The sequence below is a fragment of the Ictidomys tridecemlineatus genome, chromosome 4 (assembly GCF_052094955.1).
Source record: "Ictidomys tridecemlineatus isolate mIctTri1 chromosome 4, mIctTri1.hap1, whole genome shotgun sequence".
NCBI classification, from domain to species: domain Eukaryota; kingdom Metazoa; phylum Chordata; class Mammalia; order Rodentia; family Sciuridae; genus Ictidomys; species Ictidomys tridecemlineatus.
The window spans coordinates 10,414,648-10,440,513 of record NC_135480.1 but is presented as its reverse complement, the minus strand read 5'-3'; the positions used below and the strand labels follow the sequence as shown (position 1 = coordinate 10,440,513).

The window sequence follows — 25,866 nt, the reverse complement described above, 5'->3', positions numbered from 1 at the left end:
CCGTATCCAGCTGCGCTTAATTGGAAAAAGAAAGGGGTGGGGCCTGCTGGCCTGCGCGGAAAAGGCTCGCGCCTGCGCAGTAGAGTTCTTAGATGACCCGCCCCGCAGGCGTAGCCGACCAATCGGAATCCGACAGGAGGTGCAAGGCACCCAGGGAAGCGAAAGTGTGAGAACCAGCTGGAAGAGCTGCCCCTTCATAGCTACGTGGCGCGGCTGCAAGCCTCGCGCGGCGCAGGCTCCTGGCGTGATGCCTGCGGTTTCTTTCGCCCGCCCACGACGGAAGATTCACTGGTAGGTTCCGCTGAGCCCCTCACACCATGATTGTGTGAAACCCAGAAGAGTTAGAAACTGCTGCGCGGAGATGGCAGTTTGAGAAGTTCCCTTTGTTTCGCTTGTTTTCTCTGGAAAGGGATGCGTATCTAATTAAGGCCCAAGTCAGAAACCCCTGAAAGGTAGGTTTGCTCCCATTAAACCTCCTTGCAGCTCCGGGATGCAGTTAGGGCACCGGATCTCTGCCATGTCCCTTCCACATCCTTCAGGAGGCTGGCTTGGCCCTTAAGAGCTGAGGATTGTGGAACTGCAACGTAAGGCAGTTCCATTCTGTGTTTATGCGGGGGGGTACTGGAGATGGAACCCAGGGACATTCTACCACTTAACTGCATCCTCAACTTGAGACAGGGTCTCATAAATCAACCAGGCTGTCCTCAAACTTGCGATCCTCCAGACTCAGCCTCTGGAGTAGCTAGGATTACAGGCATGCACCAACACTGAGGCTGACAGTTATGATGGGTTGCCTTTGGGGGGGCGGGTGTACTGGCGTCTAAGTCACTGTGCTACATTTCCCAGTCTTTTTGAGACAGGGTCTCACTAAATTGCAGAGGCTGGCCCCAAACTTGTGATCCTCCTGTCCCAGCCTCCTGAGTCGCTGAGACTACAGGCATGTGCCAACCAGACAGGATTGATAGGGTTTTTTTGTACCCATATTCAGGTTTGACAAATCTTTTAGCCAGTTTAAGAGTAGGATGAACTTTCCTGTTAAAGGAGAGACCAGATGAACCCAAATTTCTAGCCGTGTCACTTATTCATAAACTTGGGGTGGGGCAGCAGGGTAACTGTGGAGGCAAATTGGTTCTAGCAAGTACTGATCAACCCACTATAATATCATTCAGGAAATGGGGTAAGGGGGGACCCAGACAGGTAGTTGGACCAGACAGGTGGAAAGGCTGCATGAAGCCCTGGGAACAGGCAGGAAGAAAGGGTAGAGGGATTCATACCAGGTGAAAATTAGAGAAAACTAGAGAGTATCTGTATTAAACTAGCAGCTTTATTGCCCTTAGGGTCCATGTCCTCAGAGGAGTTTTCTAAGTGCTTGAGGGAGAAAAACCTGTAAGAAATGATGGAGATCAGGGAACAGGCCTTGGGAGTCCCGGAGTGGGGTCACGGTGAGAGTCTGGTCAGCCTCCGAGGCCGATGCCACAAAGGCCAGAAGGGGTTCAGTTTCTGGTCTCTGTTCACAACTGTTCAGCCCCCCCAGTTCTTGGGTCACCTGAGCCTCTACTGCCAGCCACTCTGCTCCCACGCCAGCATTGACTCCATCTCCTTCCTTGGTTTGCTGCTGCAAGCGTCTCCGAGCACGCCGTCGCCCCTGCCATACTCGATGCCACAAGGCACAGCGCCAGCTCACTGAAGACGGGGAAGATGCCCCCTTCCCTGTCTCACCCTTCATCTCTTCTTGGGCCACCTTAGGTCCCATGGGTCCCTGCTCAGCCAGCAGCACTACATGGTCTGGCTGTCCCTCTTCTCCAGTGGCTAGATACTTTCTCGTCATCAGGGGTGGTTCCCCTGATTGCCCAGGACTCTGCATGGCCCAGTCTTGTGGTGTCTCTCCAACCTCTATAACCATTTCTTCCACCCCATCTTCACTGTGGTCCCCTACACATCCCTGCTGCTCCTCTTTTCCCTCCTCACAGCTCTTTTTCTGTCCATCAAGTTTCAATCTTTTGTTTGTCCCTCCCTGGAGAGACTCTTCAATCCCATATCCTTCTGACCGTGGTCTCTTGGTTCCCTGTTCTATATGGCATCCCAAGGCTTCTCTTAACACCTGGACCACAGCAGCAGTGAGCTGGGGAAAGGGAAAAGGGGGTAAGGGGATGGGCATGGCAGACAGCAAGGAGCTCGGAGAGCTGGGCTGCAGAAGGGGGAGCAGCCCCCAGTCCCGACCCCTAGAGGAACGGTGCTGGTACTGGAGGCTTCGGCAGTAATTAGCTGCTGCTCGGCAGCAATTCTGTAGTCGCCCAACCACCCGGCTGGTCACGTTGGCTGCAACATTGTGACTCAGGTCAAAGGGGTCCTGGAGATTCATGGGGCCAAGGCGCAGACCTTCCCAAAGATTAGAGGGCAGGCCCCCTGCCACTGGCAATGCCTGACCCTCCCTCAGGGATAGCAGTGAGCCAGCAAAATCCCAGCCAGAAACGCAGGAGAAGAACTGAGCCAGCAGGGAACCTGGAGGAGGAGGTGGATTGGGGAAAGGGGGTCAGTTGGAAACTGGAACTGAGACTGAGACAGGTCCTGCACCATAGCTATTTCCTTAGCAGGACTTTCTTTTTCCCTCCCAAGGGGCTCAGAAGAGTCCTGGGAAACCAGGCTTCTCTGTTCTGATCCCTATAAACAAGAGGTCAAGCCTCCCTTCCTACATCCCAGCCGTGTCCTTTCCCAGCTGCTTCTCCCTGCTTTACTAGCAGAGTAGCTTTAGGCAAGCCACTGAACTGCTCCAGGGCATGGTTTCTTCTTCTGTAAAATGACCATAACAATACCAGCAGCCTTGGAGCTGCTTTGAGAACCAAGCCTGGCACAGCGAGTATGATGCATTACCACTATAGAGACTGAGATTATTACCAGTCCTCCCCAGGCTCCCCAGACTCACTGAGGGGCTCCACATTGGTACTGGGCTCCAGTCTTGAGACATCCCTGGGGAAACTACAGTCCCAGCCATCAACTTCCACTTGCTCTCCCTCACCTGTAAAAGCAAAAAAGGAGGGGGTCAGTTGGAAACAGGGAGATTGGAGGAATGAGGGGTTGTAATTGGGTTGACAGCAGAAATCTTATTCCATGGTGGCTTTATAAGGAAGCAGAGGCACAAAACTGATGAAGTAGAAAGTGGAGGCTGGGCTGAAATACCTGCTTTTTGGGTGAGTTGGGACACAGTGGGCAACACAGGAGGGTCCCTGGTCTGAAGGAAATAGATCACAAGCAAGGTCAAGGCGTAGTTATTCAGAAGCGGGCCACTCCCTGTGTAAATAATCAATCATTCCAGTTAGGGAAGAGGTGTTTCCAAACCCCTCATTGGCAGTTTTTTCAACTCTGGTTCCTATGTGCACCCTTCTCTCCCTGAATCCTTCATTCTGATATCCAACTCAGACCAACTCTATTCTGATTCATCCTTACCTGACAGCCCTCGACCCTGAGCCCAGCAGCGGAGAGTATACACAAGGGGCCGGACTCGCCCATCCAGCTCAGAGCAGAGACTCAAGAAACGGGAATTATGTAGGGCTAGCCTGGAACAAAGGAGACAAGGGTGTTAGGGCTTGAGAGCTATCACCCTACTAGCTCTCATTCCAGACCTAGGGCCAGCTGCAATAAAATAAAGAATGTTTCCCGAAGTGTTACCAAAATACTGGTCTTGCTCTGGGCAGAGTGGTGCACTCCTGTAATCCCAGTAACTTGGGAGGCTGAGGCAAGAAGATCACAAGTTCAAGGTAAGCCTCAGAAACTCAGCCAGACTTCTGTCTCAAAATAAAAAATAAAAGACTGGAGGATAGCTCAGTGTAAGCACCAATGGGTTCAAGCCCCAGTACAAAAAAAAAAAAAGAAGGAAAAATAAAAGCTGGTCTTCTGAGAGGCTATGCAAAAGAATGTCAAAATCAGTGCTGAAAGCCAGGCGCACTGGGGCACGCCTGTAATCCCAGTGGCTTGGGAGGCTAAAACAGAAGGATTGCAAGTTCAAAGCCAGCCTCAGCAAAAGCGAGGCTCTAAGCAATTCAGTGAAACCCTGTCTCTAAATAAAATACAAACTAGGGCTGGGGATGTGGCTCAGTGGTTGAGTGCCTCTGAGTTCAATCCCTGGTACTCCCCCCCCACCCCCACCAAAAAAAAGTCAGGGCTGAAGATGTAGCGCAGTGTTTGAGGAAGCCCTGTATTCAATCCCTAGTACCACACACAAAAAAAATTATGTCAAATGAACTTGGGTAGGGCTGGGGATTTAGCTCAGTTGTAGAGTGCTTGCCTCAAATGCACAAGGCTGTGGGTTCAATCCTCAGCATCATAAAAAAAAAAAAGAATTTGGGTAGCACAATAGTCTATATGCTCATCTTCGCCATTCACAGAGCTGCTATTTATTACAAGACCTCTCAGAGCCTTTAATAAACAAAGCTATACAGTAAGGAAAGAAGAAAGAAAGGGAAAGGGGAAGAAGGGAAGAGAGGGAGAATCCTGTCTGAATTTAACTTTACCTTTCCCAAATTCATGTAGTCACAGAACTCTCTTCTACTTCTTCTAAAAATAGTATTTCAAAGAACACACTTTACCAACATTGAAATGGAAACCAGAAAAGAAAGGTAAATGGCAGAGATAGAACCAAACAAGGACCACTTGACTTAGCAGATACAGAAGATTCCCAAGTCCGGACTCCCTCCCCAGCACCCCAGAACTCAGCTAGCCTTTCCACACCACACACAAAGGTACCGGTTACTGAGGGAGACGTCACCATGAAGACCAGAAGGTCGATGGCAGAACTTGACAACAGGGCGCCGGGCAGACGGCACAGTTTGGACTCGGTACACCCCAGGGACACAGCCCCGGAGAATGGATCCCACCAGCTCCAGCATTGCTGCTCCCTCTGGCTTCTCCCCCTTTGGGGCCTCTGCTAGTTCCAGGGCCTTTCCCAGGTCCTGCTCTCCCCTGTCTTCCTGCAGTGGTGAGGCTGGAGGCAGGGACTGGGGAGAGGCAACAGTCTCAGAGGCCAAAGCCGAGTCCGGAGTCTGGGGTGCCAGAGAGGAGGAAGGAGTTCCACAGTCCAGGGCTTCAGAACCTTGGGGAGAAGCTGGAGACTGTGAGCCTAGAGGGGAGGCTAGGGCACAGGCCAGGGCTTGAGGATCCAGTGGAGAAGCAAGGGCTGAGTCCAATGATGGAGACTCGGGAGCCTTTAAGACTGACTGTGAATAGAAATAAGCTGTGTGAATGCCTCTCCTACTATCCCCTAACCAGGGGACATCTCTGACCCCAAGACAGTATCTATACTTAACGGTTATTATATGGGCTTTACGTATATTAACTCATTTTCTCCTTCCTCCTAACAATCCTTTCTTAAAATAAACTTTTAATCCTATAAAATGGTCTATACTTTACAAAACTATCATTGTCATGAAAGACAAAGAAAGGCAGAGGAACTATTCCAAAATAAAGACTAAAAATACAACAGGACAATGTCAGGACAGCTGTACCAGTATAACATTTCCTGGACTTGATCACTGTACTGGGGTTACACACTAGAGTGCCTTTGTTCTTAAGTAATTCACATTAAAATATTAAGGGTAAAAGGACATGATGACTGCAACCTTCTCTTAAGTGATTCTGAAGATACAAATTGTGTGTGTGTAAAGAAATAGAGATTGGCGTTTTTCAAGAAAACAACCCCTAGCCAGGCTAGATGAGGCATGCCTATAATGGCAGCCAACTCAGGAGGCTGAGGCAAGTTTGAGATCAGCCTCTGCAACTTAGCAAGACCCTGTCTCAAAATAAAAATTTAAAAAAGGTATGGCAATATGGCTCAGTAGTACGTAATCCCTAGGAAAGAAAGAGAACACAACTCTTTTGGGGGTTTGGGATGTAGCTTAGTGGTATATCACTTAGTTAGCATGCCTGAAGCCCTGGGTTCAATCCCAACACTGCAAAGAAAACAATGACACTTTTTGTGGGGGCAACAGGTATACAGGAACTCTACTTTCTGCTTCACTTTTCTAAGAACCTAAAACTGGCCTAAAAAAATAAAGTCAATTATTAAAAAATAACCATAGCCCTTTCCTATTCCAAAAATAAAATGTGTACATTAGATGTCAGAAAATATACATAAGCAAAAACATAATCCTAAAATTACTCTATAACCTTTTATCCATCCATAATCACATTTCTCCAATAACAATAATCCTTTCACATAGGTCCCATTATTCCCATCTTTATAAATGTAGAACTAAGGCAGAGAGGTTAAGAACTTGCCCACAGTCATATGACCATTCCCTGCCTGCCTCCCTGATCACTCACCTGGGGCTCTTCCAAGTCACCCAGATCCAAGAAGAGGTCAAGATCACAGCCATGGACATCAAAGCTGTTTATGGACGAGCCAAAAGGATGGACCACACAGCCTAAGTACCAAGCAGAGAACAAAGGTTTGATTCTTGGCACCACATTAAAAAGTAAATAAATAAATAAAGATACTGTGTGTCCACCTAAAACTAAAAAATACATATATTTTTAAAAAGGTGCAGAAACATTAGGGAAGAGCAGGAGACTTCAGAACATAGTGGAGTACAAAACTGAAAGACCAATCAAATAAATACCTCCAGGTGAGGAGACCTACATATGTAGACACGGCAGAGCAAAGAACAGGAAGGGATCACATGTTGCGGCAGGGGACTTACCAGGGAAGAACTCTGTGAAGACCTCCTGCATCAGGGCCACCACAAGGCTCCGAAGCTGCTGCTCAGCCTCAGACAATTCCCTCAACTGGACAAGTTTTACCATCTGTGCTTCCACATCTGGAGCCTCAGCTAGTGCTTTCGCCAGCTGGTGACTATCAGGCGCTGCTCCTTTGGGGGATTTGGAGGCTGGACTCTGGAACTCCTTCTGCTCCCGTGGCCGGACCCGCAAGCGATGTCCTCCCAGGCTGTGTTGGGATTGTGATAAGACAGCCTCCCGAGCACCCATGTCTCCCATCTCCACAATGGCAAATACTCCCTGGCAAACCACAGGAATGATGGTTTTGCAACCAAGAATCCAAACACATGCTCACACAAAGGATAAGATTCTTTGAAATGCAGATTAATCCATGCATTGGGAATATGTACTTGTTGTTTTCATTAACAGGGAACCTATTTAGAAAAGCAATTGTCGGGGGCTGGGGATGTGGCTCAAGCAGTAGCACGCTCGCCTGGCATGCGTGCGGCCCAGGTTCAATCCTCAGCACCACATACCAACAAAGATGTTGTGTCCTCCGAGAACTAAAAAATAAATATTAAAAATTCTCTCTCTCTTTCTCTCTCTCTCTCTCTCTCTCACTCTCACTCTTTAAAAAAAATAAAAATAAATAAAAATAAAAAAGCAATTGTCGGGCTGGGGTTGTTGCTCAGTGGTTAGAGCGCTCACCTCGCTCGTGCAAGGCCCTGGGTTTGATCCTCAGTACCCTCATAAAAATAAATAAATAAATAAAGTTTAAAAAAGAAAGAAAAGCAATTGTCTCTCAGAATTCTCTCTCATACATCATATTCTCACCCCAGTATGCCTCTGGAAAAATCTCATTTTACCTATTGATTGTTCCTTATTTTTCCCAACAATATGATTTCACAAGCTATAATATGATCCATTCCTTAACTCTTCTGCTGAGGGCCATTGCCAAGTAGGAATGACACATCGAAATTTCTTTGCCAGTGTACCCCATGTTAAATGGACTTGCCTAGGAAATTCGCTGTGACATTGCATCTGTGTTTGAGAAAGGTGACCCTGCTCAAGGACCTGGGTGGATCCAGGTTTAGGGTGTATCCTGCAGGTTTTAGGAAGTATCCCGCTCCTTGGGTTTAGGGCGTTCCCGGTTTAAGGGCAGTTCCAGATTTAAGATTATTCCTGCTGGGAATAGGGCGTATCCTGCTGCCTGAGTTCCCTTGAGTTCTCATGGAATTGAGAAAGTATTTGGGACTGGAATTGAGAAAGTATTTAGGACGTGAATTGGGCGGCAGAACTTGGATTTCCCCAGAACGTGTTTGTACAGAGGCCGGTGTGAGTTCGGGAATAAAGAATTGTTGTTTGAATCTACAAAACTGTGAGTGGCTCGTGATCTTGTGCCCAGCCAGATTGCAGCACTCTTCCTGGTTTGACCATTTATGAAAACTCCATATAGGCTGGGTGCAGTGGATACCCCTGGAAACCCCAGCAACTTAGGAAACTGAAAATTCAAAGCCATCCTCAGCAACTTGGCAAGACCCTGCCTCAAAATCAAATATAAGCTGGATGCAGTGGTGCCCACCTAAAATCCCAGTGGCTCAGCAGACTAAGGCAGGAGGATCACAAGTTCAAAGCCAGCGTCAGCTGGCTTAGTGAGGCCCTAAGCAACTGTGTGAGACCCTTTCTCAAAACATAAAAAGGGCTGTGGATGTGGCTCAGTGGTTAAGCACCTCTGGGTTCAATCCCTAGTACCCAAATAAATAAGACTGGGGATATAGCTTGGAGGAAGTGAACCTGGGTTCAATTCCAGTACAAAAAAAAAAGAACCACATGGCACTGGGGGTTAACTCAATGGTAGACCACTTGCCTCGAATGAGCGAATGAGCAAGGCTGTGGATTCAATCCCAAGACCACACACACACACACACACACACAAAAAAAAAAAAAAAAAAAAAAAAATCTTTAAGAATCTGTGTGGGGCTGGGGACATAGCTCAGCATTCAGTAGTAGAGCACAGCATAACATTTGTAAGGCCCTAGGTCAATCCCTAGCACACACACAAAAAAATCTATGTAACACACTTCCAGGCATGAATGTAAATACATAAATCTGATCTTCAAAGGATTTAGCATCTAGAAAAAACAGCAATATAATGGCCAGGCTTCTATGATTTGATTGAATTGATTATGAATTATGAATTATTGATTATGAATTCAATCATAATCACTGGACCACGTTTTTGGTTTTGTTTATTTAGTTGTCAGTGGACTTATTTTATTTATATGCGGTGCTAAGGATTTAACCTAGTGCCTCATAAATGCTAGGCAAGTATTCTGCCACTAAGCCACAACCCAAGTCCTGAACCATATTTTTTAAAGGTAAAATGTTAGCAGAAGCAGTAAAAACATGAGTGTTTGGGGGCAAAATGCATTATTCTTTTATGTTCTCTCCAGTAGTGAAGCTGGAGCCAATATCCTCATTATAAAAAAGGACCCTCAGTTAAGTGCAGTGGCACACACCTATAATCCCAGGAAGTTGGGAGGCTGAGGCTGGAAGACTGCAAGCTGAAGGCCAGCCTGGACAACTTAATATGATCCTGTCTCAAAAAACATTTTTTTAAATTTTAAAAGCTGGGACTATAGCTCAGGGTTCAATCCAGAGTACAAAAAAAAAAAAAAGGCATCCTGTAACAAACACAATGTGATAGTGGCATAAAAGATGAAGGGAATGGAATTGAGTCACACAAATAAACATGCACATCTCCAGTCAATGGATTTTCAACAAAGGTGCCAAGACCCAGGAGGAAAAAAACAGTCTTATTGATAAATGGTGCTGGTCAAATGGATAGTCATATGCAAAAGAATGATGCTGGACCTTTACCTCATACCATATACAAAAAAATCAACTGGGGGGGGCTGGGGTTGTGGCTCAGGGGTAGAGCACTTACCTAGCATGTGTGAGGCACTGGGTTTCTCAACACCGCAAATAAATAAATAAAATAAAGGACTTTTGACACAACACCTTTATTTTATTTATTTTTATGTGGTGCTGAGGATCAAACCCAGGGCCTCGAATGTGCTAAGCAAGTGCTCTACTGCTGAATCGTAACCCTAGCCCTGACAATTAAAACATATTTAAAAAAAAAAAAAAATCAACTGGAGGAATGGCCTCACCAGCACATAGGTCCTGAGTCACAGATGGGGAGTGACCAAAAAGGGTATGGGATTTTTTTTTTTTTTTAGGTAGTAAAATCATCTTGGAATTAGATAATATATTGATGATTGGAGAGTGTTAATAAATATAGTAACCACTGAATTATATACTTTTCTTTGTAGTATTGTATTGGTGATTGAACCCAGGCATGCTGTGCCACTGAACTATGTCCCCAACGCTTTTTATTTGTCTTGAGACAGTCTTGCTAAATTGCTGAAGCTGACCTCAAACTTGTGGTTCCTGAGTTGCTGGGACTGAATTATATACTTTTAAAGGGTGACTTTTTTTTTTTTTTTTTTAAAGAGAGAGTGAGAGAGCAAGAGAGAGAGAGAATTTTTAATATTTATTTTCTAGTTCTCGGCGGATACAACATCTTTGTTGGTATGTGGTGCTGAGGATCGAACCCGGGCCTCACGCATGCCAGGCAAGCGCGCTACCGCTTGAGCCACATCTCCAGCCCTAAAGGGTGACTTTTTATGCTATGTAAATCATATCTAAATTTAAAATCATATCTCAATTATCCTTTCCTCCCTCACTTCTACCTTTATGCCAAACAGAGTAAAGAAACTAAGTGAAGCCAAAGACAAAGGCAGCTACTTGAACATGCACAGGCTAGTCTCTCAGGAATCATAAAACACCAGACCAAAGTTCAACATCAAGTTTGCAACCAAAGCCCCAACTAGAAATTAAGTTTCCCTTTGCCTGGCCTGGTCTTGATGCACACATTTCTTTCAAAAACTTCAGGGAGAAGAGAATTAGCAGATTCAGAAGGCTGATGTGTCCTGGCCCTTTTTCCCTTCTCAGTGCCCCCATCCCTAATTAGAGCTACCATTTATTTAGAGCTTATTATAAATCAAGCAATTCACACACTCTACTTCTAAGGCTCATATGTATTATTTCCATTTAACAAACACCTCTAAAATTTAGAGAGGGAAAAAACTTGTGGCTGCCTCCCAAGTAGTTTCTTAAACTCCAGAATTTCCAACTTAATTAATTATAATATATTGTTAATATATATTTAAATTAATATTATGTGTTATATATCAACATATAATTCATATAACTATATTAGCTTCAACATATTGATTAAATAACTAATTAATGGGAAAGATCATTCTTTGCAGAAGAAATAATTATCAATAAAAATGGGGACACTGAGGTTTCTGAAGAAGTAACTTGGGGGTGCTGGGGATGTGGCTCAAGCGGTAGCGCGCCCCCCTGGCATGGGTGCGGCCCGGGTTCAATCCTCAGCACCACAAACAAAGATGCTGTGTCTGCCGAAAACTAAAATGTAAATAAAATATTTTTAAAAAAATTAACTTGGGGAAGACACTGACAACTGTCCACCCAATATGCATTTTCTTTCTTCCTTATTAACAGAACCCTGACTTTGTTCAGAAACAAAGTGCCCATCTGAAAAAACTTAATTTCATAGGCTTCCCTACAGCTAGGGGTAATATGTGAAAGAAGTCTGATTGAGGAAATATAAGAAGTCTAGCAAGAAAGTCTCAGAAGGAAGGGGAAAAGGGTGTCAGAATAAGAAGGCATTAGCCCTTTATACTCTGCCCTTCAACCTAGTGAGAGCCACATGTCACGTCAATACTGACAGAGCAAGAAAACAATAAAACCATGGACTGCCCAGGCTAGACTTCTTGTTACTCAAGAAAAATGAAGCTTTTATCCAAGCCACTTGAAGTTTGGTTGCTTAATGGAAGCACTAATAAAATATTCTAAAAGAAGACCTGGTCTGCTAAAGAAATATGGATAACTTTTTGTGTGTGTGGTATTGGGGATGGAACCCAGGGCCTCAGGCATGCTAGGCAAGCACTCTACTACTGAGCTATTCCCTCAGCCCCTAAGCCCCACCTATATAATCAGAATGCAGCTTCAGAACCACAATATTACCAAACAATACAGCATCACAATAGTGGATTTGTTTCAAGAGACTAAAGAAACAGTAACAAAAGGTTTGCATGGAAGCAAGGCAAAAAATACTACCACAAACAAGCTTGTTTGTCTAGCACTGTCCAGGTCAGGTTTTTCTGACCAAATCACCACAGATCTTAATGTAGTTACTGCCAATGGTATAGTAGTCTATAAGCACCAATTTTTCACTATAATTAGTCATTACATTGTTTACTTTTTCCTCTAGATTGTAAGCTCTGTACAAGCAGGAACCATATCTATCCCATTCACTACTCAGAATGCAGTCCTAAACACAGGAACAGATAAAATACAGGGGATGGGAAAGGGGTGAGAATCTCACAAAGCTATCTCAAGTTATGTGGAATCCACGAAGGACAAGCCACATTAGGAACCAGCCAAAGCAAACTACTAGTTTGTCTCTTTTGGTATATATAGCACACCTGACTCACTCTACCCCCAAAGCTATTCACTCTACCTTGTCTTTGTCCATGACAACACTGGCCACAGGTCCAAATGCCTGGAAGTACTCAGAGAGCTGGGCAGAATTCACATCCCTGGGAAAGCCACTAACAAACACACTTCGAAGTCCCTGGGCCTTTCTGGCAGCTCGAAGTTCTACCAGATGCCGGTGCTTCCGGCCTCCCAAGTGGGCATCTAGGCTGGGTCCTGCAGAAACAAGTGTGAGACAAAAACATCCAAATTATTCTTCAGTGTATCTATCTTCTGGCTCTGCTCTGTGCATATTTAAATCCTACTGATACTTTGAAGTCACAGAAAGTGTGATCTTTAAATAAACAGTGTGACCTTTAAATAAACAAAGTCCTGGCTCCCTTCATATTTGACATTCTTATCTATTTGTCTATATGGTACATTGTCTTAAGTGGTTTCCAGGAGAACTGCGACACTACAAGTAGTTCTTAACTAAATCCATTATGTACATCATTCTGTATTTCAGACACCTATAAAATCATTCAATTTAGGGGCTGGGGTTGTAGCGCAGAGGTAAAGTGCTTGCCTAGCACATGTGAACCCAGCACCACATGTTCAATCCTCAGCACCACATAAAAATAAATAAATAAAATAAAGGTATTGTGCCCAACTACAACTAAAAACTAAATATTTTTTTTTAAATTATTCACGTTCAGGCTTTTTTTCATTTATGTTTTTTGGTGCTAAGGATTACACCCAGGGTGCTCTACCACTGAACTACATCACCAGGCTTTTTTAATTTTTTGTTTTGAGACAGGGTCTCACCAAGTTGCTCGCCTTGAATTTGCAATCATCCTTCCTCAGCCTCCCAAGTCACTGGGATTACAGTTGTGTGCCACTACACTGATTCAATTTAAAATTTTATGGGTGACCTATATATAGACTGATGGAGCATAGTTAAACCATTAATAAATAAATTTCATATGTATATGTGTGTGTGTGTGTGTGTGTCTCTCTCTCTCTCTCTCTCTCTCTATATATATATATATATATATAAATAAAATGCTAGGTAGAATAACACCTGAAATTTATAAAGAAATTTAACAGGCAACTTATCCAAGTCATATAGAGAAGAACTGAATAAATATAAGCTCCTGGATGATCAGCATGAATCAAATGTGGATATGTGAATAGTGAATACAAGTACAGAATATGAAACTGCACTGACCAAGTTCAAATCCCAGCCCTGTGAAGCTGTGTGAGTCTTGGCCAAGTTGCTTAACCTCTTTGTGCATCAGTTTCCCTGAGAATAAAATGAAGTTAAAAAAGTACCTACCACAAAGCTATTATTCATATATAGTACCTGGCAGAGTCTGATACATGGCCAAAAGTGGAAAAATTAGCTGCCAGTATTATTTTTATTACCAGTCAGCTGCTTGATGTCACCAAAGTATCTGTGGGGTCAAGAAAGACTCCTAGGGTAGAGGGGAGGATGGGGGGTAAGAAAGATGGTGGAATGAGATGGTCATCATTACCCTAGGTACATGTATAATTGCAGGAATGGTGTGACCCGACTTTGGGTACAACCAGAGAAGTGAAAATTCTGCTTCATTTGTGTAGAATGAATCAAAAAGCATTTTGCTGTCATGTATAACTGATTCAAATAAATAAATAAATAAGAAAGACTGACTCCTGGGTTTCTGGTTTGTCCTACTAAAGACATATGGTGGAGTACCATTCGCAGAGAAAAAAAGAACAGAACACTCCGTTCAGGAAGATCCCAATTCTAGATTTCATTGAGCCTTTTTTGCACTGTTGTACAAAGACCTCTGCCTTTTCCTCCTGATACCTTCTGCACCATTTATGCCATACAGTTTCACCTGTCCTCATCTCTGGTCCTCTGTAAGTATTCCCCAACTTGATTACTGCATTCTCTGTAATGTCACAGCTCTCCAAACACATCCACAGAGCACTGAAATGTTTCAATGTGATGATGAGCTCCTGTATCTCTGAACACCGCCCCCGCCCCCCGGAAAAAAAAAAAAAAAAGCCAGCAAAAGACCAGGCAAAGAGCAGATGTCCGGTAGATGATGGTTAAAGAGCAAATAAAACTTTCATCGTGGAGATTTCCTATATTGGAAAGGAAAGGCGTAAGGTGGTGGGACTTTTCCCACTCTCCAATCTTCTCGTTCGTATCAGATTGAAAGAGGAGGTGAATGACCCTACCAACCGACTTAACGGGAACTGTGATCAATTACCTAACTTTCGCTAGAACCCAAAGGTGAAACCCACAACCACCCCCTCACTAGCCACCGCTTACGGTTGGCTGTAGTAACGTGGCAGAGGCGGCAGCGGAAACCCCCACGCGACAGCGATTCGACATCCGAATCCACCGCCGCCATGACGACTCTCCCGTACGGACAAAATGCAACCACTTCGGCCACCGCCGAAATTCTTCCAAACCGCGTCGCACTCAGAAGCAACTTCCGCCAGTCTTACAGGAAGTGGCGTAAAGCTGCCATCCGTGCAAGCACACTCCTCCGGAAACCTATCACCTTCGATTCAGGGTTCCGTTTCTAGCCTGTTTTAGCGCCCATCTACGACGCCTATTGGGGTGCTCTGACCAGGTCCGGCGTTGATTGGCCCAAAGAATCGTGAATATTTATAAGGCATTCACGAAGACTGCTGTCGGGTTGGCGTCGCCTGGCCCGCTGTTTGACAGCTGGTCAGTTTTCTTGCCAAGTTGCGGTGCGCTCCTTCTCTTCTCGGAACTGTAGAGACCCTAGCGCGGCTGCACCCTTAACCCCAAATTTAGCCAGTAAGTGAAGACGGAAGATGGGCAGCTTTCAATCATTTATCCTAAGGAGCCCAGGGAGTCCAACATCCTCAGGGGCAGCTCCTCCCTCTTTTGTCCGGTTCTGCCAAACAATTGTTTAAGGCACGCTTGGTAGCCCTCACTGGGGAGCTCTGCTCCCACCCGGTACCTTTTGGATTTCATGAGGCCACAACCACATCATTACAATCCTGAGCCAGGCTCTTTATTTCCAAGGTAGTGGACTGCGTAGTGTACGAAATCTCCAGGGTCTCGGGCCCACTTCAAAGTAATGCGTTGGAAACCATTATGGTGGTAGTTGAAATAACGATATTGGAGGGGCAAAGTGCTACTATGTCCAGACTGGTAATAGTGGTCACTTCCTCCAGATAACCACCCAGATGTAGGATAAAAGGCAAAGTAAGGGAGCTGGGAAGGCCCCTAGGGACAGGGACCCTAATAAGATGGAAGGATTATCAAGTAAGCTAAGCACCTCATGCTGTAGTAATCAGCTGATGGCTTCGAATAGTGCAAAGAGCAGTGGACCTGAGACAGATAAACAAGGTCTGTAACTGAGCAAGTCACTTGGAGGGGGTTGGGAGCGGTGCCAGAGACTGAACTCAGGGGCACTAAACCAGTGAGCCACATGGCCATTCCTATTCTATTTTTTGCGGTGCTGGGGGTTGGAACCCAGGGTCTTGTGCATGCCAGGCAAGCACTCTACCAGCTGGGCTATATTCCCAGCTCCCTGGCAGCTCGCTTTTTGCTGAAGCTGGCTTTAAACTCCCAATCCTCCTGTCTTAGTCTTCCAAGCCACCGGGATTACAGGTGTGCACCCCCACACTCAGCCTGAGCAAATTGTCCCTAAAGATGTGCCTAAACAGGAGCTGGAGTTGTGGCTCAGCAGTAGAGTGCTGGCCTTGCATATGCAAGGCCCTGGGTTCGAGCCTTAGCACCACATAAAAATAAATAAATAAAATAAAGGTATTGTGTTCACCTACAACTACAAAAAACAAATTTTAGGAAAAAAAAAAAAGTGCCTAAATAGAGTAGATTGGACTCTTTCCCCCACTGAGGCATTCTTCCTTTTGGGTTCCATTCAGTCAGTTTGTCTCCCAGACCTAAAAAGCAGGAAAAAGCACATGCCCCTCTCAAGGCAGGTGTTGAGGCTGGCCCTGAGGTCCTAAAGCAGCAATCTATACACATACTCCACAGAGCTGGGTGGTATGATTCTGCTCTACCCAACACAACATACCAAGGTGGGCTACAGCTTACCTTAGCTACTAGCAATATCCAGAATTCCTTAAGGGAGAGAGTCAGTAATAGCTGAAAAAGAGGAAGAAGCACCCTCACACCCCTTCCTATGGAGGCCTATAGCCATCAGGGAGCCAATTTATCTCATCTTTCTTGGATGAATCTTGGCCAAGATTATGCTTGGGCTCCAGCACCACTGGGAGCTGGGGGAACAGTTTGGGTTCCCCAAGAAGGCCCGCTGAAGTAGGCAGTTCAGGCTGCATCTCATAAAGCTGTACCCAGGATAAGCACCATCTGTACCTTTTTTATCGTCCTTTGTCCTTTAAAAGACATCCCCCAATACACACATCCATGGGAGAGAACAGCTGAGCCAGGAGGAGCTGAAGAAAACAGCTTTTTATTTGTTATTATAAGAACCAATTACAGAATCCGAGGTTAAAAAAACGGACAAAAGATCTTTATTTCCAAGATTGGCGTACAAAAGGCGGACAGGGAGGGGGAAGGAAGAAAGAGCGAGCATGGACTAGGGTTGATGCCAGTTTAGGGGCCTCAGACTCCAATTACGAAAGTCCGGACACCGGACAGGAAGAAAAGCCCCCATTAGGAAAAAAAAAAAAAAAAAAAAAAAGACATGGCAGTGCACGCCCCCCTCCCCCAACCAGGTACCACTACCTGATATCTGTTTCCTCTTCCCCTCCCCCATCCCCTTTCACAAAGGGAGGCAAAATTTTAAAAAAATTAAAAAACCCTCCCCCCAAGACAACAGTGGGTCCTACTCCCCAAATTAGGCTAGGTGCCCACATGGGCCAAGTTCCTGCAGGTTGCCCTGCATCACAAGCATGGAGAAGCATGGGAAAAGAACAAGCCACAGGTGGCAGCACCAGAGGGCGCCCAACCCCTCCAGAGACACACATGCACTTGCTCCCATACTCTCTCACTCCTCACTCCCTTTGATACTAAAGGGAAGGGAGGTTTGGGTGTCCTAGGCACCCACCCTCTATCTCAGCCCACCTCCCTTCCCCACAGATGCTCAATCCTCCAGGACAATGGGCTCATTGGTGCTGGCAGGATGTGTGGGTGCAGGAAGAGGGACTGGAGGCCTCACTGCAATCAGCGTCTGCTTCACCTTTAGAGGCAAGTTGGGCCTTCGGGCAGCTCTCCGCATTTCCAGGTGAGTTAGAGCCTTGCGCAGGGCCCTAGCGGGAAAGAGCAAGACAGGAACAGGAAAGACTTAGAGATGCTAACTAGACCCCCAAGTAAAACCCCAGAGTTTCACTCTGTAATTCTGTCGTCCAGCCCATTCTTTTCTGGCACACCCCCCCTTTTTTTTTTTTTTTTGTCTTTTTCTCTTTTTTTCCATCTAGTCTTCCTGGAGCTAGTCTTGCTCAGAAACTCCTATTTCCCATACCCAACAAACTGGGTACTCAACCTCTCAGCCCCTCTCATTATGGAATCCCTACCTGGTATCTTTTGTGGCCACAAACACCACAGGATTGGGAGCATCAGCTGGGTTTAGTTTCTGACGTTTAGCTGCTGGCTGTGAGCTTGAACGAATCCCTGAGGCCAGAGGCCTTCCATTGGCAGAGAAGGGGACCCCTGCCCCTGCCATCTGGAAAAGGATGGAATAGAGCAATGAGGGAGGAATTCCCCTCCGATTCCTATCAGAAACAAAAGTCCACTCAATTCAGCTTGGCCTACGCCAGTCTTTCAACTCACAGTCTCATAGGCCCGTTTCACCATAATTCCTCCCAAGCCCCGGTTTTGGGTCAGCTGGTTTCTGTTGATTGGTGTCTTGGTGCCCCGAGGTGTTTTTGGTTTCAGAGGTGCCTGGGCCACTGTCGGGAAAAATAAATAAATAAAACAGAAATTTCATACCTTCTCCCTATGTAATTTCCCTTTCTCACCTCCATCTCTTTGGGCCAGCAGTTTGCCTAAGCATTCTCAAAAGTAATGATAGGGGAATGCTCTGAGAAGCTATTTAACAATACTTTCCACCCCCAAAATCATATGAATATGATATTATCAAATCAGGTTATAGATTTGATAATATAGATATGAAAAAGCATTATAGGGCTGAGGATGTAGCTCAGTGGTGGAACACATACCTAACATGAATGCATGAGTCCCTGGGTTCCATCTCTAGCACCACAAAAATAAAGAAATAAAATACACACCCACAAAAGTATATAGTCAGTTAAGACTAAATCTCTTGGAATCAGTAGGAAAGAAAAATGTAGAAAGAAAGTTCACAGTAGGTCTGGGAGCCTGACACCACTCTTAACTGTCCATATCCTCTACACACCCTGGATCCAGTCTGGTTCCCCATCCCATACCCAGATCTTTGACGATCGTTGCCAGGGGCAGCCGCACCAAAGGGTGAATTTTCAGTGGAGTCTTGGCAGCCTTAGGAAGTCGAATGGAGCCTACACAAAAGAAGAAAAATTCTGAAGGGGTTTTGTTATTCAGACTTCTTCTGGGGCATGAACCAGGTCTAATCTCCTAAATAATAATAATAATAAAACTTCCGTGGCTTACTATCTCTAAAGTCATTAAACTACCAGAGAAACACTGGTATCTAGACAGAGCACCCCTGAACCCACCACTAGCCCGGCCACTCATGCCCTTACACTCTGCCTTGATGGCATTGGCATTGATAGGGGCATAGGGTCGTCGGGCAGCCCTCCTTGGCTGTAACAGGTCCCTGCACATTCGTCTGGCAAGACGGGTCAGCTTCGTGGTCTGGAGCAGGAAAGTCTGCCTGTTCTTGGCCAGCAGCTTGGCCCGGTTGGCGCTGGTAGTATAGGGGGAGAGACTTTGGGCTTCAGGTCTGGATAAATGTCCCCTCGAGTGTGGCTCCTGGAGGAAGGGCATAGGAAAAAGGGAGACTGTAGATTGGCACTAAGGCTCCCTTTTTTCTTCTAATACCTGCAGAGGGCAATTTATTTCTGCCTGATCTGTTTTGTTCAGTTGATTGATTTTTGTATTTTTTTCCTTTGGAGTACTAGTGATTGAATCCAGGGCCTCTCATGTGCTAGGCAAACTCTCTACTGCTGAGCTACATCCCCAACCCTTTTTATTTTGAGATAAGGACTTGCTAAATTGTCCAAGCTGGCCTCAAATTTGTGATCCTCCTGCCTCTGCCTCTTGAGTAGTTGGATTTATGGGCATGAGCCACACACAGCCATCTGATCTCTTTACTGACACCCCAATATAATGGGCTGCCCAACACTATCAAGCATCCCTGCCCATCACACCATCCCCATGGAAGCAGGTGGGTATTCTGGCCTTTGCCTCAAGCTTATATCACTGTGTTCACTGCTCTCTTCTGCCTGTCCCTCCCATTGATCCTTACTGTGGTGCCCCGAGCAGCTCCCTCAAGCTGGGTTGGGGTCTTCAGTCCCCCATATTTCTTCCAGTAGATCCAACAGGAAGCACAAAGGCGGCACTGCATGTTGGGTGGGCCCCAGGCATACCACTGGGCAGACTGTGTGGCTATAGGAGCATGGAGAGGAAAGGGGAAATTGCTGGTGGGAAACATGCTACCTGAGCCCCTTAGATTCTTGGGCTAGAGCAGGCCTCCCACCCACCCCTAGCATCCCTGTCCCTCCCTGAAACTCACTGTGGCAGCTCTCACAAGTCAGGCCCTTCTGGAATCCAGCCCCATTCAATCCAGGCTTTGAACCCACAGAAATGATCTGGTTAGGGTTTGGTTTAGTGCTAATGAAAAAAGTGGGAGAAATAGGGGAAAGAAGTCAAGGAAAAGAATTCATTTCCACCCTGTCTCTCTCTCTCTCTTTTTTTTTTTTTTTTTTTTGGTACTGCATATTAAATCCATGGGATCTTTACCACTAAGCTATAGTTTTTATGTTAAAAGAAGGTCTCGTTAAGTTGCTTAGGGGCTCATTAAGTTGCTGAGGTTGACCTCAGATTTGCAATCACTCTGCCTCACCCTCCCAAGTAGCTGGGATTGCTTTTAAAAAAAAAAAAAATTATATATATATATATATATACACATATACATATACACATAAAATTAAAAAAAAAAATGTAGTCCTTGGGATCAAACCCAGGGCCTCATGCATGCTATGCACGTGTTTATCACTGAGTATTCCCAGCCCCTATTTTTATAATTTGATTCTGCCTCCTGCTCACCCCCAACCACTGAGAAAGGCACAGGTTGGAGGAAGAGAAGGAAATCATGCCATCCTCCCCTACCCACCTTACTTACTAGGTAGGGATGTAGACCTGTTTCAGTTTGCTATCTGCTTCAGCAGCTTTCAATCTTTTCTGGAAGAAGGGAAAGAAGAGAAGATTCAGAGGCTCTCAGCAGGGAAGATGCCATCAACTTCAAAGGCAGAGGTGAACAAAAAGCATGTGGTATAGCCTCCCCAGCCCAGACCATACCTGCTGAATATACCGGTCTGTGGTTTTCCACATGTAATAAAACTGAACTATGCTGGCAAGTGACTTCCAGGGTAACTAAGAAGGGCAGGGGAAGGAAAGATGAGCTTGTATCTGGCCCCAGGTCTGGGTTCCCTGACCCACCACCTCTCCCACCTCTCCTTTTAGCCCCATCCACTTACAAAATCCTGGCGAATGTCATTGAAATCCTTCCCATACTTCTCTAGGGCCTCCTCAAAGAGCATAGCCTCAGAGGCAGACCATTCCTCCATCTCATCCCGACACAGCACTGGGCCCCCCTGGGGCACCAGGGTCGACATGGCTTTAGCTAAGTCATAGCCATTCCTTTGCAATGTGTCCATGGCGTGAAACTACAGAGAAAGCAGAGACAAGGCTAAGAACTTAAGTCTCAGCACCACTAGCCTGTTGCTCTTTAAATATTCCTACTTCCTAAGACATTCTCCTCTCCTATTCCCAAGGTCTGCAGATCCCCACAAAGCCCCGCCAGCCCAACTACCCACCAACTTCTGCTCACCAGAGTGATGTCTCGGGAAGCGGCAGCTGCACTCATGTGCAGGCTTGGCTGCCGAATGGAGCTGCTGCAATCTAGGGCTCTTGCAAAGGTCCCCACAGCTCTAAGGGAGATATTGAGAAGTCAAAGAGAAAAGAAGGTGCAAACAGACTGAGGAATTAAGCCATAGGAGAAAAAGAAAAATAGCCATACCAAAAAACAAATAAAGCCCATCTCTAAGAATGGGTAGGACTCAGAACTATGGCCACACCTCCCCCAGCCCATCTTCCCCATCCACCCACCCCTCACCGGGCCACCACGAGAAATTGATCAATCTGCCGGTCTGTGAGAGGATTGTCTGGGTCCCAGACCTTCATCTCCATCTTCTGTTGGTTCCGATTATCCAATTCTCCTGGAGAACAAACAATGGCATCATCAGGGAGAAGGAAGGAGAGTAACTGGTGTCTTGATTACTCACAATTTCACCTCCTTCCTCCTTTCCGCCTACTTGGAGCCTATCAACCACCTCAACTCTTAGAATTCTCCCAGCTGAGCCCATCTGCCCCTTTCAGGTTTCTAAGGACCCATTCCATCAGAGTCACAGCACAGAGCCTTACAGACTGTGCACTGCATACCCCAGGACATATCACTGTGACTGTGACGTTAGAGAGCCCATGGGAGTTAGATAACCCAGTAGTCATATAGTCTCCCCTGGTGCTTACCCTCTGCCAGACGATCTGGGATCTCAGCTTGGTATTTACAACCAACTCTGATCTCCCCTTGATCAGCTAGAAGTGTCTTCTGCACAGGGTCAAACACCAGTGAATAAAAAAAGCAGTCCTGGAGATGGGGAGAGAAAAGGTAAGTAGGGCAGTAGTCCAAGTAGGCAGGGGAGCAGTGGGGTTTACCCAGAGTTCCCAAGACAGGCAGTCTGTCAACCTTTACCTCTTCACTGTCCTACTTTTCTCCTATCTTTTAGGGGCAACACCCACTCCCCTCCCTCATCTTCTAATACCTCCTTCTCACCTCCTTTTCCAGGTACTGGCTCAAAATATCTGTCTCATTCAAGAGGGTCACACTGCATTTCCCCCTATAGAAAACAGGTTATAGAAAACCTTGAATCAGCCCTTCATTCCATCTCCACAGCATATCCAATATACCACCCCCTCCACTGTATCTTATTTAGAAGAACAAACAGGCCACATTGGTCCTGATCATCCTATACCTTATGTGGGTGGCTGGTAATGATTCAAATTGCCGAGAAAGAAAAAGTTCCCTGTGTTTCAACTGATGTCTCTGCTGCTCCGATACCCCTGGCTGTTTTGATTCCTCCTCAAACTCCCCTAGGACAATAAGGTAGAAAAAAGAAACTAAGTCAGAAAGAAGGCACCCTGGAACTCTAATCCAGAGAAAACATTTCCTAGCTCAGTTGTTCTCACTCTTCCTGGATATCTTACCCTTACCTACCAGCTTTCTCTCTTAGCCTTATGCCTCATTAAGAAAAACTGTGGTCAAAGAATGCCATAAAAATGCATCCCATATCCAGCTACCAACGTTTAGACACTGCTCAAAGCGCAAATACTGCTACACTAGGCCCAGCAAGAATATCACACTTGGCTCTTTCTTTCTAAACTAGCTTGAGGTCCAGGAACCCAGTAAGATGAAAGAGTATCACACAAGGTTGTGTTTACTAGTTCCTCTTTTCAGATTTCAGGAGATTCTGCACATCACATGCAACCCTAACTATCCCTCCCTTTCTACTTGGCTAATAATAGTTTGTGGGGCTTTCAAGGACAGCACCTCTCAAGCCAGTGCCAACACTTCCTCTCCAAGGAGCTGCAGCTTGCCCTGAAACCTTGGTGGAAAGGGTTAACCTGGCTAAGAGCCAATCAAAGTGGGAGGGGGTAGAAGAGCCTCAGGCCCAGGCTCATTGGTGCATTGTTCCCAACCTCAGGGAGAATGGGGGCGGGGTGCAGAAGGCTCCGCCCCTAGCCTGTGTGCACCGGAAACCCTGTACTAAGGCAAGGGGGACCACACCCCCCACACCCCTTCTGATTGGACAAGGCCAAGGTCAGCCCCTGCCAGATGGGGCTGGAAACCCCAAAGGGCCAGGGAACTTGGTAAGCCCAGCTCTCCATTAACCTCTTCACGACCAAAGCAGCATGGAAAAAGCAAAATAATTTAGGAAGAATAGGAACAAAAAGAAAGAAAACCAAAGCAGGAAAGGGAAAAGACGCTAAGGAAAACTAAAAGAAAAACATTTTAAAAGAAGATGAGAATTTAAAGAGAAAAAAACTAGACAAAAGGAAAAAAGAAGGATGTAAAATAAAGAGGAGGGGGAAAGGGAAGTGGTGAAAAAGAAGAAAAAGTGCAAGAAAACTTTCCAACCAGATGCCACCTTCTTATTTTCTCCCTTCAGTGTAGACTCATCACCTTGTGATTACAAAATAAGCCTTCTTCCCTGTTATGAAGGCTCCTCACAATCTCTTCCTCTTCAGCTTGACCTTCACACTCACTACCCACTGCCTTAACTGTATCAAAAACTGTCCCCCAAGTGCCCTTCTTCTCTAAAGCTCTTCCTCCCCAATCTAAACATTTGTCCCCCCACCCTCTCTCTCTCACACACACAAACTATAGTCTGGCTTCTCTTATCATGGTCTCACCACCCTGCTTCCAACCCCAACGTGTAAAAACAGGCCTCCCTCCACCGACAGGGCACTTCCCAACCCCCAAATTCACACCCCTGCCTTGGGCACCCTACCAGGGGAAACACCTGCAGGGACATGCCCAGGCCTCAGATCAAGGGGAGAGGAGGGAAAGGGGAATGAAGGCACTCACTGGCATTACTATCAGCCAGGCTGTTGAGGCTACTGGAAATGTCCCTTCGCCGAAAGAGACAAACAACCTTTGCTTCCACATTTCCATTTGCAGTCTAAAGGAGAGGGAAAAATGTGGTAGTGAATATTGGTCATTTGAAAGTGGAAGACCTAAGGAAAAGACTAACAGGAGTCAATAAATTACTAAGGGACCTACTTCCAAATCCTTTTCCTTAGCCCCCAAGAGAGAACAGTAAAGTTCCCATTAAGTTCCCAATAGTCTTTCCTGATTACATCAAATGAATGAATGAATGAATGCATATGAATGGGTATTTAAGATAGGATCCTCTCTCACCTGAAGTTAGAGATCCCAGAAGAGACCACTTGGGGTGGGGGACTGGGTTCTGCTTGACTTACCTTGTTGAGCTCCTCAATCCGTCTAACCAGGTAAGGATTGCTGGAGGAGTTCTCAAAATAGACGTAATCTGTAGGAGGGGGTGGGGAAGAACCGGGAAGATCAGAAGAGGTAGGAGAGCCAGAGTACCTGGAGGAAAGTCAGCTTGAGTGGACCAAAAAGAGACAAGGGTCCAAGTAGAAGGGACGCTGAGATGTAGAAGTGGACACTAGAAAACAAGGATGCCCCCCACCCCTGCTGCACTTAATTCTAAAATCAGATCTTCACTCAGATGTAAGACTTAACAAAGTTATGAGAAGTAAGGGTTCCCCTGCAGTCCCCACAACTTAGTGATGGAGCTGCACCCACGTCGGCAAACCGAGCAACTGTTCACTCTAGCGCAGAGTTCCCCGCCCCCCACTTTGCTAACCGAGGCGCACAAAACACCGAGAGGAGCAAACCTCCAGGCAGCTCCCCCGCAGGTGGCCAAGCGGTCGCCCTGGCCCTCGCGTCCCGTCGCTGCACTGTCAGCCCCTTCAACAAGTTTCCCAAGCCCACTCCCTGCCCCGGGTTCCCGAAGCAGCCCTCAGAGTGCCGTCGAGGATGCCCGCAGCTCTCTGGGAGTCCAGATGCCCGACCGCGTCGCCGTCGCGGTTCCGGTTCCGGTCAGTGCTCCAGTCCATGCCGCCCCAGACGTGGCTTCTTGCGCCACCGGGTGCCGAGCCTCTCTGGTCCCGGCCCACAACCTCTCCCGCCCCGGGTCCCGCACCTCTGCGCCGGGTACTCACCCCCCACCCGGTACATATTGGCCGCCATGGCCGTTCCCGCCGCCGCCTCCGGCCGCACAAAGGGGTCCGGGAGGCTCGCGGGGGCAGGGCTCGGATCGAGGCGAAGCCAGCAGCGCGGGGATGGCGCTTCGCGGGAATCTCGGTGGGGTCTGCGTAGCCAGCAGCTCCGCTGCCTCAGCCGTCGCGGTTCATTCTGGCCCGCGCTGTCGCTGCTGCTGCTATCGCCTCACGCCCGGGACGCCGAGGCCGGCGCCGGTCCTCTCGGCTTCTTCCGGAATGAGCTCGTTCCTGCCGGACCCGAGCCAGGCTCCGGTTTCCCCCGCCCTCGCCGAGTCCCACCAGACGTTGGGCTCTGCCGGCCGCGGGTAAGGTTTGCCCTGCCCGCCTCGCCTCCTTCCGGAACACCTTCGGCGGATCCGGAGAACAAGGCCCGGCGCTCGGCTCAGGTCGGAGAGCAGGACCCCACAGATCGGCCGCTTCCGGAAATGGTTCGGCTCTTTTCGGCCAGCCGGGGCCCGGCGCTCGATTATTTCCGCTTCAGCTCGGCCCCTCCTCCGAGAGCGGGAGAGGAGCGGAGCTTAACTCTCTCCTCTCCGGAACCCTACAGCTTCGAC

The 25,866-nt window shown here is 46.8% G+C and overlaps 2 protein-coding genes and 1 long non-coding RNA gene across 5 annotated transcripts; 1 reads left to right on the top strand and 2 right to left on the bottom strand.

The window, feature by feature from the left end:
* The first annotated feature begins 90 nt into the window (after nt 1–90).
* LOC120889543 (uncharacterized) lies at nt 91–16,887 on the top strand. The gene is made up of 2 exons (XR_005733467.2): nt 91–291; nt 4,562–16,887. It is a non-coding gene; the product is annotated as an uncharacterized LOC120889543 (long non-coding RNA).
* Tut1 (terminal uridylyl transferase 1, U6 snRNA-specific) lies at nt 1,307–14,730 on the bottom strand. Of its 2 annotated transcripts, XM_005331503.4 has the most exons (9): nt 14,597–14,730; nt 12,323–12,513; nt 6,693–7,008; nt 6,316–6,416; nt 4,741–5,210; nt 3,445–3,554; nt 3,178–3,288; nt 2,924–3,016; nt 1,307–2,502 (listed from the first exon to the last, which is right to left on the bottom strand). In XM_005331503.4, exons 1-9 carry the CDS (start codon nt 14,676–14,678, stop codon nt 1,349–1,351), a joined length of 2,628 nt encoding a protein of 875 aa, XP_005331560.1. In that variant the 5' UTR covers nt 14,679–14,730; the 3' UTR covers nt 1,307–1,348. The 2 variants fall into 2 exon arrangements, with proteins under 2 accessions (XP_005331560.1, XP_040140153.1); XM_040284219.2 differs by lacking the exon at nt 12,323–12,513 and having other exon boundaries at nt 14,597–14,725.
* On the bottom strand, nt 16,724–25,745 carry Mta2 (metastasis associated 1 family member 2). 2 transcript variants are annotated; one of them, XM_078045843.1, is made up of 18 exons: nt 25,253–25,745; nt 24,488–24,555; nt 24,093–24,186; nt 22,480–22,597; nt 22,281–22,344; nt 21,977–22,094; nt 21,564–21,666; nt 21,279–21,378; nt 20,926–21,114; nt 20,747–20,821; nt 20,571–20,629; nt 19,962–20,059; nt 19,695–19,834; nt 18,970–19,198; nt 18,676–18,765; nt 18,059–18,177; nt 17,803–17,951; nt 16,724–17,538 (listed from the first exon to the last, which is right to left on the bottom strand). In XM_078045843.1, the coding sequence occupies exons 1-18, from the start codon at nt 25,278–25,280 to the stop codon at nt 17,373–17,375; spliced, it is 2,007 nt and encodes a 668-aa protein (XP_077901969.1). In that variant the 5' UTR covers nt 25,281–25,745; the 3' UTR covers nt 16,724–17,372. The 2 variants fall into 2 exon arrangements, with proteins under 2 accessions (XP_077901969.1, XP_077901970.1); XM_078045844.1 differs by lacking the exon at nt 25,253–25,745 and adding an exon at nt 24,926–25,113.
* Between the last annotated feature and the right edge of the window lie 121 nt (nt 25,746–25,866).

Excerpts from the sequence above, each read along its gene's own strand:
- Tut1 (XM_005331503.4), bottom strand. The coding sequence starts at position 14,678 with ATGGCGGCGGTGGATTCGGATGTCGAATCGCTGTCGCGTGGGGGTTTC. Across the intron at positions 12,514-14,596 it reads CCACGTTACTACAGCCAACC|GACCCAGCCTAGATGCCCAC; the intron begins GTAAGCGGTGGC and ends TTGTTTCTGCAG. Across the intron at positions 5,211-6,315 it reads GTGACTTGGAAGAGCCCCAG|TCAGTCTTAAAGGCTCCCGA; the intron begins GTGAGTGATCAG and ends TTCTATTCACAG.
- Mta2 (XM_078045843.1), bottom strand. The coding sequence starts at position 25,280 with ATGGCGGCCAATATGTACCGGGTGGGGG. Across the intron at positions 22,345-22,479 it reads TTACCAGCCACCCACATAAG|GGGGAAATGCAGTGTGACCC; the intron begins GTATAGGATGAT and ends TGTTTTCTATAG. Across the intron at positions 18,178-18,675 it reads AACGATCGTCAAAGATCTGG|TGGCCCAGGCACCTCTGAAA; the intron begins GTATGGGATGGG and ends TTTTCCCGACAG.